General features: G+C 49.0%; 1 protein-coding gene across 6 annotated transcripts in view; it reads right to left on the bottom strand.

The window, feature by feature from the left end:
- COL15A1 (collagen type XV alpha 1 chain) overlaps positions 1 to 14,773 on the bottom strand; it is a 100,097-nt gene that overhangs the window by 27,426 nt on the left and 57,898 nt on the right. For all 6 annotated transcript variants that reach the window (XM_036330228.1, XM_036330227.1, XM_036330229.1 and 3 more), the window contains 9 exons: positions 13,835 to 13,927; positions 12,569 to 12,694; positions 11,945 to 12,007; positions 6,164 to 6,199; positions 5,620 to 5,760; positions 5,350 to 5,418; positions 3,665 to 3,700; positions 3,476 to 3,559; positions 1,980 to 2,045 (listed from right to left, as the gene is read on the bottom strand). In XM_036330228.1, the coding sequence (XP_036186121.1) occupies positions 1,980 to 2,045; positions 3,476 to 3,559; positions 3,665 to 3,700; positions 5,350 to 5,418; positions 5,620 to 5,760; positions 6,164 to 6,199; positions 11,945 to 12,007; positions 12,569 to 12,694; positions 13,835 to 13,927 (714 nt within the window). The remainder of the gene's footprint in view (positions 1 to 1,979; positions 2,046 to 3,475; positions 3,560 to 3,664; positions 3,701 to 5,349; positions 5,419 to 5,619; positions 5,761 to 6,163; positions 6,200 to 11,944; positions 12,008 to 12,568; positions 12,695 to 13,834; positions 13,928 to 14,773) is intronic.

The raw sequence follows: 14,773 nt of genomic DNA on the forward strand, positions 1-14,773 counted from the left end.
GGTGGCTGCCTCCTCTTCCATGAAATTGCTCAGCATCTGAAAACTCTGGGGCGATGAATGCTTCACTGGACTTTGACAAACACTCTCAGAAGATAGGTTCCTAAACTGAGGAATGGGACCAAAGGGCGTTCTGGGCTGTGTGAGGGTGGAAGTGGGGGCATGTGGGCGAGACTCAGGTCTTTTCCCCAGGCAGGAGTGAGAATTTTAAAGGACCAGTCATTTGAAAGGCCCTGGGATGCAGTGAGTTTGTGGTTCACTCCACATGGGGCCAGGACTCTTCTTCCTGCCAGCCCAGATACCCACATACCTATTAAAGGCAGAATACACACACACACACACACACACACACACACACACACACACACACACACACACACAGATATCCAGAGAGCAACACGTTTATCAGTATACTGTATACACAGCGGGGTCGAAAAGCATGAGGGCACTGGTTGGGACTTGAATCTTCCCAGGGAGGGAATTGCCCTGAGCAGGAAAATCCTGACCCTCCATTAGGGACGAAGGGGCCCCTGTGGGTCTGGACTTGCTGAAAAGGAGAGGGTCTTGGGAAGGAAGAGGGTTCTAGGGGTGGGGGCAGGGCAATGCAGGCAGAAAAGGCCCATCTTAGAATGGAGATGCCGAATCTTCAATTTTAGTCTGTGTTTTGCTTTAGTATCAACTCACTAACACCTAAACCTCCAATAGTTTGGGGAAAACCAAGACCTCTGTGAACTGACTTTTGCTTGTTAGCTCATTTGCTTCAGGGTTTGATTATTGGGGCGCTCTGGGTGATTTTAGTAGAAATCAAGGAAAGGAGGCCCCATTGGATATAGCACAGAAGAGATAACACAATGACCTGCTAGCAGCAGGAGATACCAGCTCTAGAGGAACCTCCCAGATGTTTGCAGAGGGCACTGAATGGTGGGGTTCAGGCCACCCTCACTGGGGACTGCAGGAGTGGGTGGCCCAACAGACATCTGGACTGCACAGTTGCAGAAGTATAAGCCTCAATCTCCATGTCAGCTACACAGAGTGCCACAGTTTGCAAAGCAGTTTCATATCCACAGCCTCTTATAAGCTGCCCCCAAACTAGTGAGGTGTTCTCAGAGAAAGACTCCAAGTGGTGTGTAGCAGAGATGGGCTGGAACCCCAAGGCTTCTACGGCTAGAGCTCTCCCCTCTGTCCCCAGCTGTCATGAGCAGATGTGGAAGATGCAATGGGATTTATTGCACAGGCTGCAGGAGGAGGCTTCCTTCCTCTTAAGTCCTATTGTGCAGTGGACCAAGCCTGTGGACTTGCAAAAAATAATGTCGTTTCTTCGTGTGTCCCTGGTGTCTCAAATGGGCCTAGAAAGACGGAAGCAAGTCATGTTCCCTCCTCTTGTGCCGGTTTGCCCATTAGCACAGATAGGTTTCTCTAATCTCTTCCTGTTCTGTGAAATGAGATCATGTAAATAAAAGTAGGCCAAAAGCGCTGCACAGACGTCAATCGGGTTATTACCGATGATTCTCTGATTTCCATCACACACATTTGTGATGCGCAGGACTGGAAGCTTCCTCTGCACCGGACAACACTCCCTGCACGATCCAACTAACGTGATAGCAACTTCTCAGAAATGCAAAGTTCTCTTTCCGCTCTACTTGGATATAGTCTAGCTAGCTCTATGCAAACCAGCCTGACCTAGTTTCAACAGGGACATCTGGGTGGGAACCTCACTCTAGGCCAGTGATGGCGAACCTATGACACGCGTGTCAGAGGTGACACGCGAACTCATTTTTTTGGTTGATTTTTCTTTGTTAAATGGCATTTAAATATATAAAATAAATGTCAAAAATATAAATCTTTGTTTTACTATGGTTGCAAATATCAAAAAATTTCTATATGTGACACGGCACCAGAGTTAAGTTAGGGTTTTTCAAAATGCTGACACGCAGAGCTCAAAAGGTTCGCCATCACTGCTCTAGGCAGCTGTGGATACATACCGGAGGCCCAGTGAGCTCGGGAATGTCGGAGAGATTCATGAATCCATGGGTCATGTTGATCAAAGACTGAAAAGAGAAAAACCAGACAATGAGACAGAGGGTGGCACATGTTCCACCATGTTCCTGGCAGCGAGGCTTTAATTAAACTCAGCCAGCATGGCAGAACGCGGGCAGGCTGATGACACCCTAAACCCACTGCCAGTACACGCATGCCTCCCGCTGCTTAAAAACAGCTCGGAGCTGCCTTATCACTTTCCTCTTTCAATCAATCTTAAGATTGCACAACACATGAATGCCTTCTCTCTTTCCAAATTTTAAAATCTCCACAGAAGCTTATAGTGTGGTTGGTGTGTATATTAGTATTTGTACGTGTGTGTGTGTGCATATGTGTGTGTCCATGTAGTTATTTTATTTTTTATTTTTTCAATTACAGTTGACATATACTATTATATAATTTTAGGTGTACAACATAGTGATTAAACGTCTATGTAACTTACAAAGTGATCACCCCAATAAGTCTAGCACCCGCCTGGCACCATACATCGTTATTACAATGTTATTGACCGTGTTCCCCATGCTGCATTGCCACATAGTCATTTTATATAGTGGCATCAGGCTGTACGTATTCTCCTTCACCTTGCTTTTTATTTTCTCACTCAACCTTATAGCACAGAAATCTTCCCATGTGGCATTGGGAGGTATAGGCATTTTTAGTTTTAACAGATTGCCTGCCAAAGAGCTGTCTAAAGGAGTCATATAATTTACATTTCCACAAAGCATGTGGGATTGTCCATTTCATCACACCCTTGCCCACACTTGATATTTTAAATCATGTATATAATACTTTTTTACTCTAGTCATCTTTTTTCTAATTATTTGGGATGTTCTGACTTTCTGTCGATTACCGTATACCATGATTTCTCTCAGAAGGGCCACGATTTTTAACAAATGTGATATCCTAATAGTAAATGGACTGTGATCTGGTCCCAGCCCACAGCCCAGTCTTCTCTACAAATTTCCATCACTCTCTACCCACTCCCATGCCTTGGACACACACACGTATTCCTATTCTGTGTTTTGCCTCATCGTGCCCCTGCCACCTGAATTCTGGAAGTCCTGTCCTCCATGCTTATGTAGTAAAATCATTCTTAGCTTTTAAATCCCTGCTCAAAGACACTTCCTCCAGAAAGTCTTCCATATCCCAAACCATCTTTCCTCCCTTGTGTCCCCACTTATGTTCCTTTGCTTCTCTGTTACAGCCATTCTCATGACTGCAAATGCTGCCAACCAGCAGACAGGGTTCTGGAAGTACCAGGTGAGAGAATAGTGGTTCCAGGGTAGAGACAGACAGGAGGGGCATGCTGGCAGGGGGAAACTCCAATGCCAGATGCCGGCCAGGTGCCCCTTGGATAACCAGCAACCCTGAAGTTGTGGACAATCTTCTTTCCTTTAGCAAAGGCAGAAAATAGCCACGTTCTGACCTGGATGATACTCACACTAGGCAAGACCTCGATGCGCCCTGGTGGTCCCCTAGGTCCAGGAGGTCCCACAATGCTGGTGCCGTCCATACCTCTTTCACCCTGGATACAATAATGAGAGCGGAGAAACAATTCACTGTGCACGATAACTGCTCCCAGAACCAGGCGGGACAGTCCTCACACCCCACCTCAGAGCTGTGACCTTACCTTGAGCCCCGGGTCTCCTTTTTCTCCTTTGAGTCCCTGGCAAAACAAAGAAACAAAGATCCTCCTGTTGTTGTTTTTCTATTTACTTTGCTCCCTATCTACCCTTGGATCTTGCCATCTCTCCATACACACTGACATGGATTTTGCCTCAGGCAAGGGGAACAAAAGATGGGGGCAAATTCCCCTCCCAGAGTCAGAAGGAATACCTCTCAGAGGGCGAGGAGACCAGAGTCCTCTCCCAGCACAGGGGCTGGGGGGTGGGGGTCTTCTTGACCCTGAGTCTCAGAGCCGGCATCTGGAGGATGGGGAAGGTCAGACTTCCCCTGGACTGAGTGCTCAGCTCTAGGTCCCATGTGATAAAGATAATGAGGTTCCAAAGGTTGGTCCTCTTAACAGCAGGTATCATAGCGGAAGATAGACACTTCCAGCCTCCCTGGGACTAGGTGCATCAGGGAGGGGCACCTTCAAGCACTGGCTTTGAAATGGGTCAAAGTGTGAGTATTGAATGGGGCAGCAAGAAGGAGGCAATGAAGCAGAGATGCTGGATGGTGAAGGACTGGAGAGAGAGAGCGAGAGAGAGAGAGAGAGAGAGAGAGAGAGAGAGAGAGAGAGAGAGAGAGAGAGGGGAGAGAGAGAGAGGGAGAGAAGAGGAAAGAGAAGAGAGAGAGGGAGAGAAGAGAGAGGAGAGTGAGAGAAGAGAGAGGAAGAGAGAGAGAGAAGCGAGAGCGAGAGCGAGAGCGAGAAGAGAGAGAGAGAGAGAGAGAGAGGGAGAGAGAGAGAAGAGAGGAAGAGAGAGAGAGAGCGAGAGCGAGAGCGAGAGCGAGAGGAGGGAGAGAGAGAGAGAGAGGGAGGGAGGGGGAAAGAGAGGAGAGAGAGGGAAGAGAGAAGAGAGCGAGAGCGAGAGCGAGAGCGAGAAGCGAGAGAGAGAGAGAGGAGGAGAGAGAGAGAGGGAGAAGAGAGAGAGAGAGGAAGAGAGAGAGAGAGCGAGAGCGAGAGCGAGAGCGAGAGAGAGAGAGAGAGAGAGAGCGAGAGCGAGAGGGGAGAGAGAGAGGAGAGAGGAAGAGAGAGAGAGAGACGCGATCGATCGAGAGCGGAGAGAGAGAGAGAGGAGAGAGAGAGGGAGTAGAATAGAGGAGAGGAGAGCGAGGCATCGAGAGCGAGAGCGATGCCTCGATATTCGAGAGAGAGAGAGCGATATAAGAAGAGAGGGATAGAAGAGATAGCGGAGGCGTCTAGAGGAGAGCTAGAGAGAGAGATATAGACGAGAGAGATTCCCCACAGGATGTTTTGTGCAAAACTTCTGTACTGCTCCTCAAAGAAACCCTCTGTAAAGAGCACCTAGGCTCCCACAGCTGGGAGCTGGAGGCACAGAGAGGGTGAGTTATTGAAAGTAGCAGAGCCAGTGCCCTCACTCCAGCATGACAGGCCTCGAAATGAAGTTTTCAAAAGCCAACCGTGCCCAGCCAGTGTGGCTCAATGATGAGCGTTGACCTGTGAACCAGGAGGTCACAGTTTGATTCCTGTTCAGGGCACATGCTTGGGTTGTGGGCTCGATCCCCAGTAGGGGGCGTGCTGGAGGCAACCAATCAACGATTCTCTCTCATCATTGATGTTTCTATCTCTCACTCCCTCTCCCTTCCTCTCTGAAATCAGTAAAAATATACTTAAAAAGTAATTCAACCTACATTTGAAGCATTTGGTCCTGAGATTCTGGGTTCATGCCGTGGCCTGATGGTTCCAGAGCCTTCAATATACTAAGGAAGGAAGAAGAATGAGAAATTCAGGCCCAATTCCTGAGCACCTGCTAGCGCCAGGTGTGGTTTTGGGAGCTGGAGCTTGGTGGGAATCAGCACAGCCCCTGCCCTCAAACTGGGGTTCAATCTACTGGTCTTCAATCTACTGCCCAGTAACCCTTAGGGCATATTGTTCTTCAACCACAGATAGGGTGCAAGTACCTCAAATTCAGGTTCCATTGTACACTCAGGGCCTGGGGGCCCTGGGGGCCCAGGAGGCCCTGGGGGTCCCATGATCCCAGGAGTGCCAACTTGTCCATTTTTCCCTGGGCGTCCTGGTGAGCCTCTGTTGCCGGGGTCACCCTGTAGGGAAGAGGACAGGCTGACTACCCAGCCCTGGGTTATACACAGAAGGAAGGACACAGACCCTGAGTCAGAAAATCATTCTTCAGGCTTAATTAGGCTGATGAATCGGATGGTTACTGCTTAATGGTACAGAAACGGCTGTCGGGCTAATTGACACTGCGCTCGATAGGCAGAGGCACTCGTGTGAGCACACGTGTGTGGAAGGGTGAGGAAGGAGAAACACTGCAGGTTACTCACTCCCCTCCAGCACCAGCTGTCCTGTCCTCCCTGTGGTCCCTCAGAGATGTTTCTCTCTGCCCCACGCACTGATACCTTCAGTGCTCCAGCCCCACAGTCCGATCACAGTGAACCCAGAGAAAGGGAAGGAAGGAGGAAAACTTTTTTTTTTTTTTTTTTTTACCTTTTCACCGACTGAGCCATTAGGCCCTCTTGCTCCCTGAAAAACAAACAAAACAGAGTCAACAGGGCAACTGCGGCCTCTCTCATTAGGTGCGTTCCGAAGAGAATTTAGAACTATGGACTCTTAAGTCACAGGATATTAAAATGGGGCTCTTCCTCTCTCGGTAGGGCTGATGTCTCAAAGCTGAGTGCATTATGAGAGTTGTCAGTTGCAGGCAAGTCATGCTGAAGGCTTGTGCGACCCATTTTTCAATGATTAGCTCATCACCTACCTCAAGAGTAAGAAGGAGTTGAAGTTTAACCACGGGGGCTCACAGAGGAAGAATTCCCCTGGCAAGCTGTCAGTGCACTGGGTGGTTCCTTTCCTCCCTCCCCCGCAGGATGGAAGTAAAAGGGCACTTCCCCTGCTCAAAGTCATGGGAAGGGGCTTCGAGCAAGACCTTGCTATGTATTCACTAGACTTTTGGAGATATGTAAAAGGATGACTGACTCTCTTCTGGGAAAAAATCTAAAGACCAAAAGCTGCCTAAAATGGCCCCAGAAAAGGGGGGGGGGTGTTGCACTAAGCAGGCTGCATGTCCACCCCCAGGAGACACTGTCCTACATTAGGGGACTGCATTTGGGGTTCTCTCTGGGGAATTATGAGGAAACCTCAAAAGCACCCTCAAGGGAAGGAGCCAGCAATTCAGGGCCACACAGAAGGCCCTGACACCTGATTATGATGCACTACCCTTCTCCCCAGTCCCATCTCCCTGGGCTAGATTCCCTTTCTACACCCATTCCATAGAAATGGCGGAGTGGATAGTTCCAAAAGATCATGCTCAAAAATCAGATGGAGAGTCACATTGAATCTGAAGCAGTGAAGAATGCCAAGGCGAAAACAGGTGGAAAGCCAAAGCCAGAGGCTCTAGTCATAGAGGGAAACCAGGGGAGAAAAGTATTGGGCAAAGTGGTGGTGGAAGCCAGGAGGAGGGTGTGGCTCTGACAGGGACATGGTTGAAATTCTGGAGCAAGGCACAGCCAAGGAGCCCTGCCAATCTCCCCTTGCCTCCCACTCCCACTGTCAGTCCAAGAACAATAAGAGTTATTTCCTGGAACAAAAAGATAGGGCAGAGGCCCAGGGGCTAGGGAACCCTGAGAAGTCTAGGGGTACACCAAACTCGTAAGATCAGCTGTTGAGGTACCTGCCTGATGGCACATCCTACTCCTCCCATCCCCTTCCTGAAACCTGGATGTCCCAATAGTAGCTACTGCCTAACAACCTAACAATCTGTAAAAACACACACAGAAAACAGACCAAGAGGGAGAGTCCAATTTTGAAAACAAACCTACAAACAAAAACACCATACATCTGAGGGAAGGCAACAACGCCAACAATGGAATGTATGCCTGAGGGAACAGGGTAAAGAACACAATCCAATCAGCACTTGAAGGATGTGATATATATTCTCAGGGAGAAAAGGGAAGATATTACAATCGTGAAACAAACTACTATGAAGTAAGAACTGTGGTTATAGAAAAGAATCAAGTAGAGATCTTGGAAATAAAAATATATAACTGTTGGAAGAAAGAACAGAACAATAAGAGTTATTTCAATAAGATCAGAATAACAGGAGAGATACTCCTGGAGAGAGAACTAGATAAAGAATCAAGTTACAGAGGCTCTGCATGGGGAGAGACAGTATTTGGGCCCATTCTACCAGCTCACAGATTCGGGGGCCACCACTTTGGAGTATGAGCAGATCAGGCTGGGGATGGACGAGCTCTTCCTATTGGAATTTAAATGAACAAGTAGAGTGAAAAGCGGGAGCCCCACGGAAAAGGGTCAGCAAAGACCCCATACTCCCCGAACGGCGGTGGTAGAGCTGTACTTCGTTCCTCCCCGAGAGAACTGTGCCGCGAGGCTCTGCACTATCTTGGAATTCCAACCAGCACGACTGCAAGTCTAGTGGTGACGAGGAAGTATGGAGAGACCAGTTATACAACAGAAACCCCGGGACAGAACCAGGTGCAGGAAGGACTGCTGCATATGGCAAAAGCATGGTTTAGAATCATTATCATATCAGCTCATCATGGTGATGGGATTTGCTAAGGTTGTTACTAGACTTCTTCACACAGGAACATCAAAAAAACGAATAAATTCATGGGTTTTTTATTTTATTTTATCTGTTGTGGTTTCTGAGACAGCACAGCTTAGTGCCCGTGGGTGCCTGTTGGTTTTGCTCATGGTGTTTGTTAATAACGAAAACTTCAACACGCTACAATGACAAGGGACTGTGGTTTATTTAGTTTCATGGAGGCCTACAATCCTGATTTTGTACCGAACATGGCTGATGCTGAAATAAGGTATAAAATGTGAACTCAGGCCAATAGTAGAATGTTTAATTGAAATATGCTGTTACAAGCTCTAAACCCATGACTGGACCCTAGTCAAGAGCTGTGGGCTGCTCAGGGCCTAGAGAAGTAAGTACCCTGCTCTTTATTATATAAGTACTCAGAGAGTTGCTCAGAGCCAAGTTGGGATTACGTGGCAAAAGGGAAGGTAATGATGATTTACTCACACTCCTCTTACATTGTGGAAAAGATAATGCAAACGCTAACATTTCAGCAGCTCAATGAGACTACTCAAGGCCACTTTCTCGGAGCTTCACGTTCCTCAGCAATTCTGGGCACTGAAGAAAATGTCAAAGGACAAACTCTTTTCTACCTGGATGTCCTGGTATCTTTGGAGACTGAAGAGGACAATGAATGATTCAGATTATGAAAGAAATGCCCTAGCCGGCTTTGCTCAGTGGATAGAGCATCAGCCCGAAGGCTGAAGGGTCCCAGGTTCAATCCAGTCAAGGGCACGTACCTCGGTTCCAGGCTCAATCCCCAGTCCTGATAGTGGCATGTGGGGGAGGCAACCAATCGATATGTCTCTCTCACATGGATGTTTCTCTCTCTCTGTCTCTCCCACTCCCTTCCACTCTCTAAAATATCAACGGGGGGAAAAATGTCCTCGGTGAAGATTAACAACAACAAAACACAGATTATAAAAGGAGGAAAAGAATGGTTCTGTTAATCGTAGGTAGATGCTGAAGACCCGGACAGCAGAATCTGCAGCGCAAAAAGCAGAAAGGGATTTTCCTGCGGCCCATCTCCAGCAAGTTCTTCAGCATACTTTCCAGAAGCATCTGTATCTGAGAAAGCAGGCTGCTCCTCATCTACTCCTTCCTAAGATCTCAGAATCAGTTGATCTTAATTTGGAAAAAGTAAATTAGGAGTGCTCCTATCATGGAAGTCAACATAGAATTATCTATTTGATAAATTCTTAACGACCATCCACATTTTGAGAACAACCCCACATTTGAAAATAATGATTATATATTATATTTTCTTCCGGCTGAATAAACTGGACCTTATTCTTTGGGGGAAAACCCCACTTCAGACAACTTGCCCTGCAAATGACAACAGAGGCCAATTTCCTCATAGCACGAGGGAAGACCTTTCCCAGGTGTCCATGGGAGGCATTGCCTGGGCAAGAAATGAGTCCCTTGTCACTGGAGGTGTGCAAGCTGAAGAACAGATATTGTGGAGGCTCAAAGGTATCATTGGGCCCAGCTGGCTTGGCTCAGTGGTTGAGTGTCGACCGGTGAACCAGGAGATTCTGATTTGATTCCCAGTCAGGGCACATGCCTGGGTTGCAGGCTCGATCCCCAGTGGGAGGTGTGCAGGAAGCAACCTATCAATGATTCTCTCTCATCATTAATGTTTCTATCTCTCTTTCCCTCTCCCTTCCTCTCTGAAATCAATAAATATATATATATATGTATATATATATATATATCACACACACACACATATATATATATAGTTAAAACTGTATCATTGAATCTTTTGTTTTGTTATATCCCTGAAATTATTCTTTTCTTTAGCATGATTTTATTATTTTACATCCAGACCATGCTCCTTGGTTTACCTTTTGTTTTTTCTGTGTGTTTTTTTTTAAGGTAAATGTCATGTGTAAGTTTCCCCTTGAGCTCTCCAGATGCAAATTTGTAAGTCCTTCTAGAGTTTGCTTCTGCTTTTACTTCACCAGGAAGCAGCATATGCATACACAGTGTGACAAAATGAGGACTCATGGCAAACTTCAGGGGGAAACGTGATTTGTCTTCAACAATTACATCTGAGCAAGCCTGCTGCTCCGGCACTGCTGCTTCCCTGAGCAGCTGCTGAGCCGCTGCAATGTGTGTGCGGGATGTGTGTGCGGATATGGGCGTGGGTATTTTTAAGTGCCAGACAAGTGTGTGGGGGTGGGTGGGGGAAGCTGGTAAGAACAGGGAAGATGAGTGTAGGTCTGTGATGTTTCCTGCAAAATTTAATTTCTTATGAAAGAGTTGGTACATGTAAAATGAGTTCTATAAAGCTTGGTAATTATTTCTTTCTGCTTTTTTCTGAGAAATGAGCTTTCCATGAAAATCCAGTTACTGGTTCAATTAAAATAAACACACTTGAAAACTGACAGAAACTGGAAATTCAGCTCAGTGAGGATGGCTGTGTCTAGCAGCCAGGTAGGGTATACAGAAGCCCTTGCCCGCCTCCCAGCTGGGAGAGATCCTCTCCCAAACACCAGAAAAGCTCAAGGCTGCATCACTAGGAGGCTGATCTTACCTTTATTGCCCTCCTTTGTGGGACATGGCTGATCTCATCCACCAGCCTGGGAGCTGGGGGAGCAGGAACCCCACCACAGCGCAACTAGGGGCTAACTGAGACGGAAGAGAGTGAAGGCATGCAAGGCTCTGGGAATGGAAGATGAAAATGGCGCCTGAAAGAAGTTGCATCCATTCATCAAAGGCTAACAAAGGCCTGCGCTAGGTTTTAAGGATTCACAGACAGTACTGGGACTCTGTTTGTCGGGGTGAGGGTAGGAGCAGACAGATAAGCTAACAGCGATAGTGTCATTGGCTAAGCGGGGTCCCAGCAGAATAAATATTGTGCAAATGGGAAGTGCAGAAAGGAGAGATGCTTTCTGCTGGGAAGGAATCTGGGAGAGCTTCCCAGAGGTCATATCTGAATGGGGCCTTGGAGAATGAGGGAGGGAAAGACATCTGAGACAGAGAAAACCATGTGCAAAGTCCAGGAAGCTGTGGGGGAAGAGCATTTCAGTAGGGCTGGCTGACCTGGAGGCCATCTGAGGGCTGGTGGGGGGTGGAGCTAGAAAGGCAGGTCGGGAAGGGCCTCGAGGGTCTATACATCCTTATGGTTTTTTCCTGGGGGCAGTGGGGAGACAAGGATATTTTCTCCTGGGAAAGGGCAGTGACTGAGGGGAACCCACTGCAGGAAGTGGTCCGGGCAAGTGGGTGGGAGCTGGATTGTGGGTGGGAGTTTGGGGCACCAGTGAGGAGCCTGATGCCGCAGTGTGCATAAGGAGAGATGAATGTCAGGCCAGGATGGACAGAGGGGTGAGAGAAGCGGACATCAGATTGGCCGGTCCTGGCGCCGGACAGATCATGGCCGGAAGGGGAGAGGAAGGGAGTTAGAGTGGACTCTGTTTCTGAATCCATGTAACTGGGACCTGGTAGTGCCCTTCACTGAAGCTAGGGACATGCAGGAGTGGGCAGGGCAGATGCTGAGTTCAGGACTGGCATAAAGAGCCCTGGATGGAGACAGCAGCAGAGAGGACTAGGAGGGGATTAGAGAGAGTCTTTTACAGAAGATGCAAGGTCAGCTTTAGAGGTCAGAGAGGGGCAGTGTGGGCCTGGTGGCTTCCAGGTGTTAGACCCTCCCACCTTCCCCTTACCTTCTCCCCTTTTGTCCCAGGACGGCCGGAGGCTCCGTCAAGTCCAGGCTGTCCCTTGGGGCCCTGGAGAACATCAGTGACAATCAGCCCACAACATCCTTGATCAGAATCAAATACAAAGGCTTCCTACATTAGGAGGCCAGGGTTGGGAGGGCCCAGCAAGTGAGGCTGGTGCTCCAGTGCCTGTGCCTGGTCTATGGCGGAATGCCTGTCCTGGCCAGCAGAGGCTGAGCACCTATGGACGAGGGTCCAGTTTCTGCTTCGGTGGAGGAATCAGGGGCAGGGTGAGTACTAGATGGTCTCTGAGGGGCTCCCATCCCAGGCCCAGCACTGACGTCCTATGATTCCAGGATTCCATGTGAGTCTGTGTTTCCTACACTGACTAAATAAAGCAGCACAACACTGTCTGTGTAGGATGATGTTTTTCTTAGCTGCTGCTTTGTATGAGTCTTAGCAGTGACTTGCTGAGCATTTTTGTTTACAAACATTAGCTGGCTGCTCGCTCCCCGCTCCCCACTCCCCGTGGTGAGCTTAGACAGCACTGGGGTCTGCGGTCTGCAAGCCCCTCCCTGGCTGAAGGAAGACCTGTGGCCACAGGGAGGGGAGATGACTTCAGCAGCTCACCCGGGGCCCAGGTTCACCGGCAGCTCCGTTCTTTCCAGGAGATCCAGGGGGTCCCATGAAAACATCAGTTCCTGGTTTTCCTGGATTCCCAGGTAAGCCAGGTGGGCCTGGGGGGCCCGGGGGACCCTAAAAAATAGACAGTCTGTTAAGAAACATCAGAGGAGGGGATAAATATATACTGAGCATATATGTTCTATCCATTCTCTCCATTGCTTACAACCTCCCTATGAGAAGAAACTGGTGTTCCCACTCAGCAGTGAGGAAACTGAGGCTCAGTGAGATGATACAACTTGCTGAAGGGTCACACACAGAGCTAATTAGGAGAAGAGCTGGGGTTTGAAGCCAGGTCTTTCTGCGCCCATTTTATCATGTTTTCTCCTCAGGTGGATGCACACAATAAAAACCCAATTCACTGGAATCCTCAGAGATGCTCTGTTAACTCACTTTTCCGATGAATCAAGAGGTCAGTCAAACACTGCCTGTTGTGCTCACTCCTGTTGTTAAAAAGCCTGCTGCAATGTGCTAGTCTCTTTAGCCTCTGTCTGGGTCGGCCGATCCCATCAGCCTGGAAGACCCAGTAGCGAATCCTAAACCCTTCCCACCGGTCAGGGCGAGTGGGCAGCAGGCAGAGTAGAGCCATCTGTGTGGGGGTTCAGCACAGGTGCTCCAAGGAAGAGACGGAGCTGAGGTTGAGGGCAGGGACAATGGTGTCAACTGTGGCTGTTGAAGGGAGGTGCTCCCTGGGGGGCAACTTAGGGACAGACCAGTGGGGCCCAGCCTTGGGCAGGAGGCCAGAGAAGCAGGAAACCCCGGAGGGAGAGAGGAGTGGAGAGGAGGGAGGGGGTGGCCTCTGGGTTGGGAGGAGTTCAAGAAGAGTCTGGAAGCCAAAGTGAGAAATGCTGCCCAGAGGAAAGGCCAGAAGGTCTCTGTAATGTACAGGGCGGGGTGGGGGCAGAGCCAGTCTGTGGAGGTGAAGGCCATGGACACACCTGCTGGCGATGGCTGCCAGGGAAAGGAGGCAAGTGGGGAGGGGGGCGTTCTGAATGTAAACTTAGGCTCATACTCACTTAACAAAACTATCGACGTGGAGAAATATATACAAAGATATACAATATAATGAACTCCCAGGAGCCCACCGCCAGCCTCAACAATTACTGATGGTGGGCAATCTGTTCCGTCCGGTATCTGCCCTCGATTCCCTCCCTCTCTCCCCCCCTCCATTGTGAAGGCCACCAGGCACCAGGCCGTGTCACCCCTCATACTCACTCTTAACAGCTCCTCACTGTGCCCCAGGTCACCAGAGCCAGAGCCGATTTCCGAGCCCCAGCCCAGGCCAGAGCCCTCCGCCTCCGCTCCCACCTGCAGAGAAAAAAAATTCTCACAACTTGGTTTCCACTGCCACGCCCCAAGGACAGCCACGTCACCGACAGTCTCCCCACATTCTGCAGCTCTGCTAACTTCTGCGTCCGCCTTTCCTTCCAGCCCTTTTTCCCACTCTGCAGCTACCCTCCTCCCTCACCACCTCCCAGCTGTGCACCAACACCCAGCTGTCCTCAAACATGCTACATGCTTTCACATCTTCGCCCCAACCTCCTTTCCTGCTTTTTTTTTTTTTTTTAAATATATTTTATTGAGTTTTTTACAGAGAGGAAAGGAGAGAGATAGAGAGTTAGAAACATCGATGAGAGAGAAACATCGACCAGCTGCCTCCTGCACACTCCCCACTGGGGATTGCCCGCAACCAAGGTACATGCCCTTGACCGGAATCAAACCCGGGACCTTTCAGTCCGCAGGCCGACGCTCTATCCACTGAGCCAAACCGGTTTCGGCTCCTTTCCTGCTTTTCAAATCCCTACTCATCCTTCAAGACTCGTTCAATGACCACTTCCCCCACCCCATTTTCAGACAGAATGTCTCTCTCTTCTGTGTTTCCACCAGCCTCTGTTGAGGTCTCGATTTCATGCCAGGACCACCTGACTTGAAACTCAGTTGTGTGCGACCCATCAGCCACTCTAGACTAGGACTCCTCTGGGGTCAGCCCAATCCTGAGACACCTCTGGATGCCCAGTGCCAGCCTGAGCTCTGGCACCAAGAAGGCATTCGGCACATACCTGTTGAATGCCATCAGTTCCTCCAAAGAACAAAATAAAATCCCCTAAACACCCTTCTAGTATCTACCTAACCTCTAGCTGCTGCTATGTCACC

This window comes from Myotis myotis, unplaced genomic scaffold (genome assembly GCF_014108235.1).
Source record: "Myotis myotis isolate mMyoMyo1 unplaced genomic scaffold, mMyoMyo1.p scaffold_m19_p_12, whole genome shotgun sequence".
NCBI lineage: Eukaryota > Metazoa > Chordata > Mammalia > Chiroptera > Vespertilionidae > Myotis > Myotis myotis.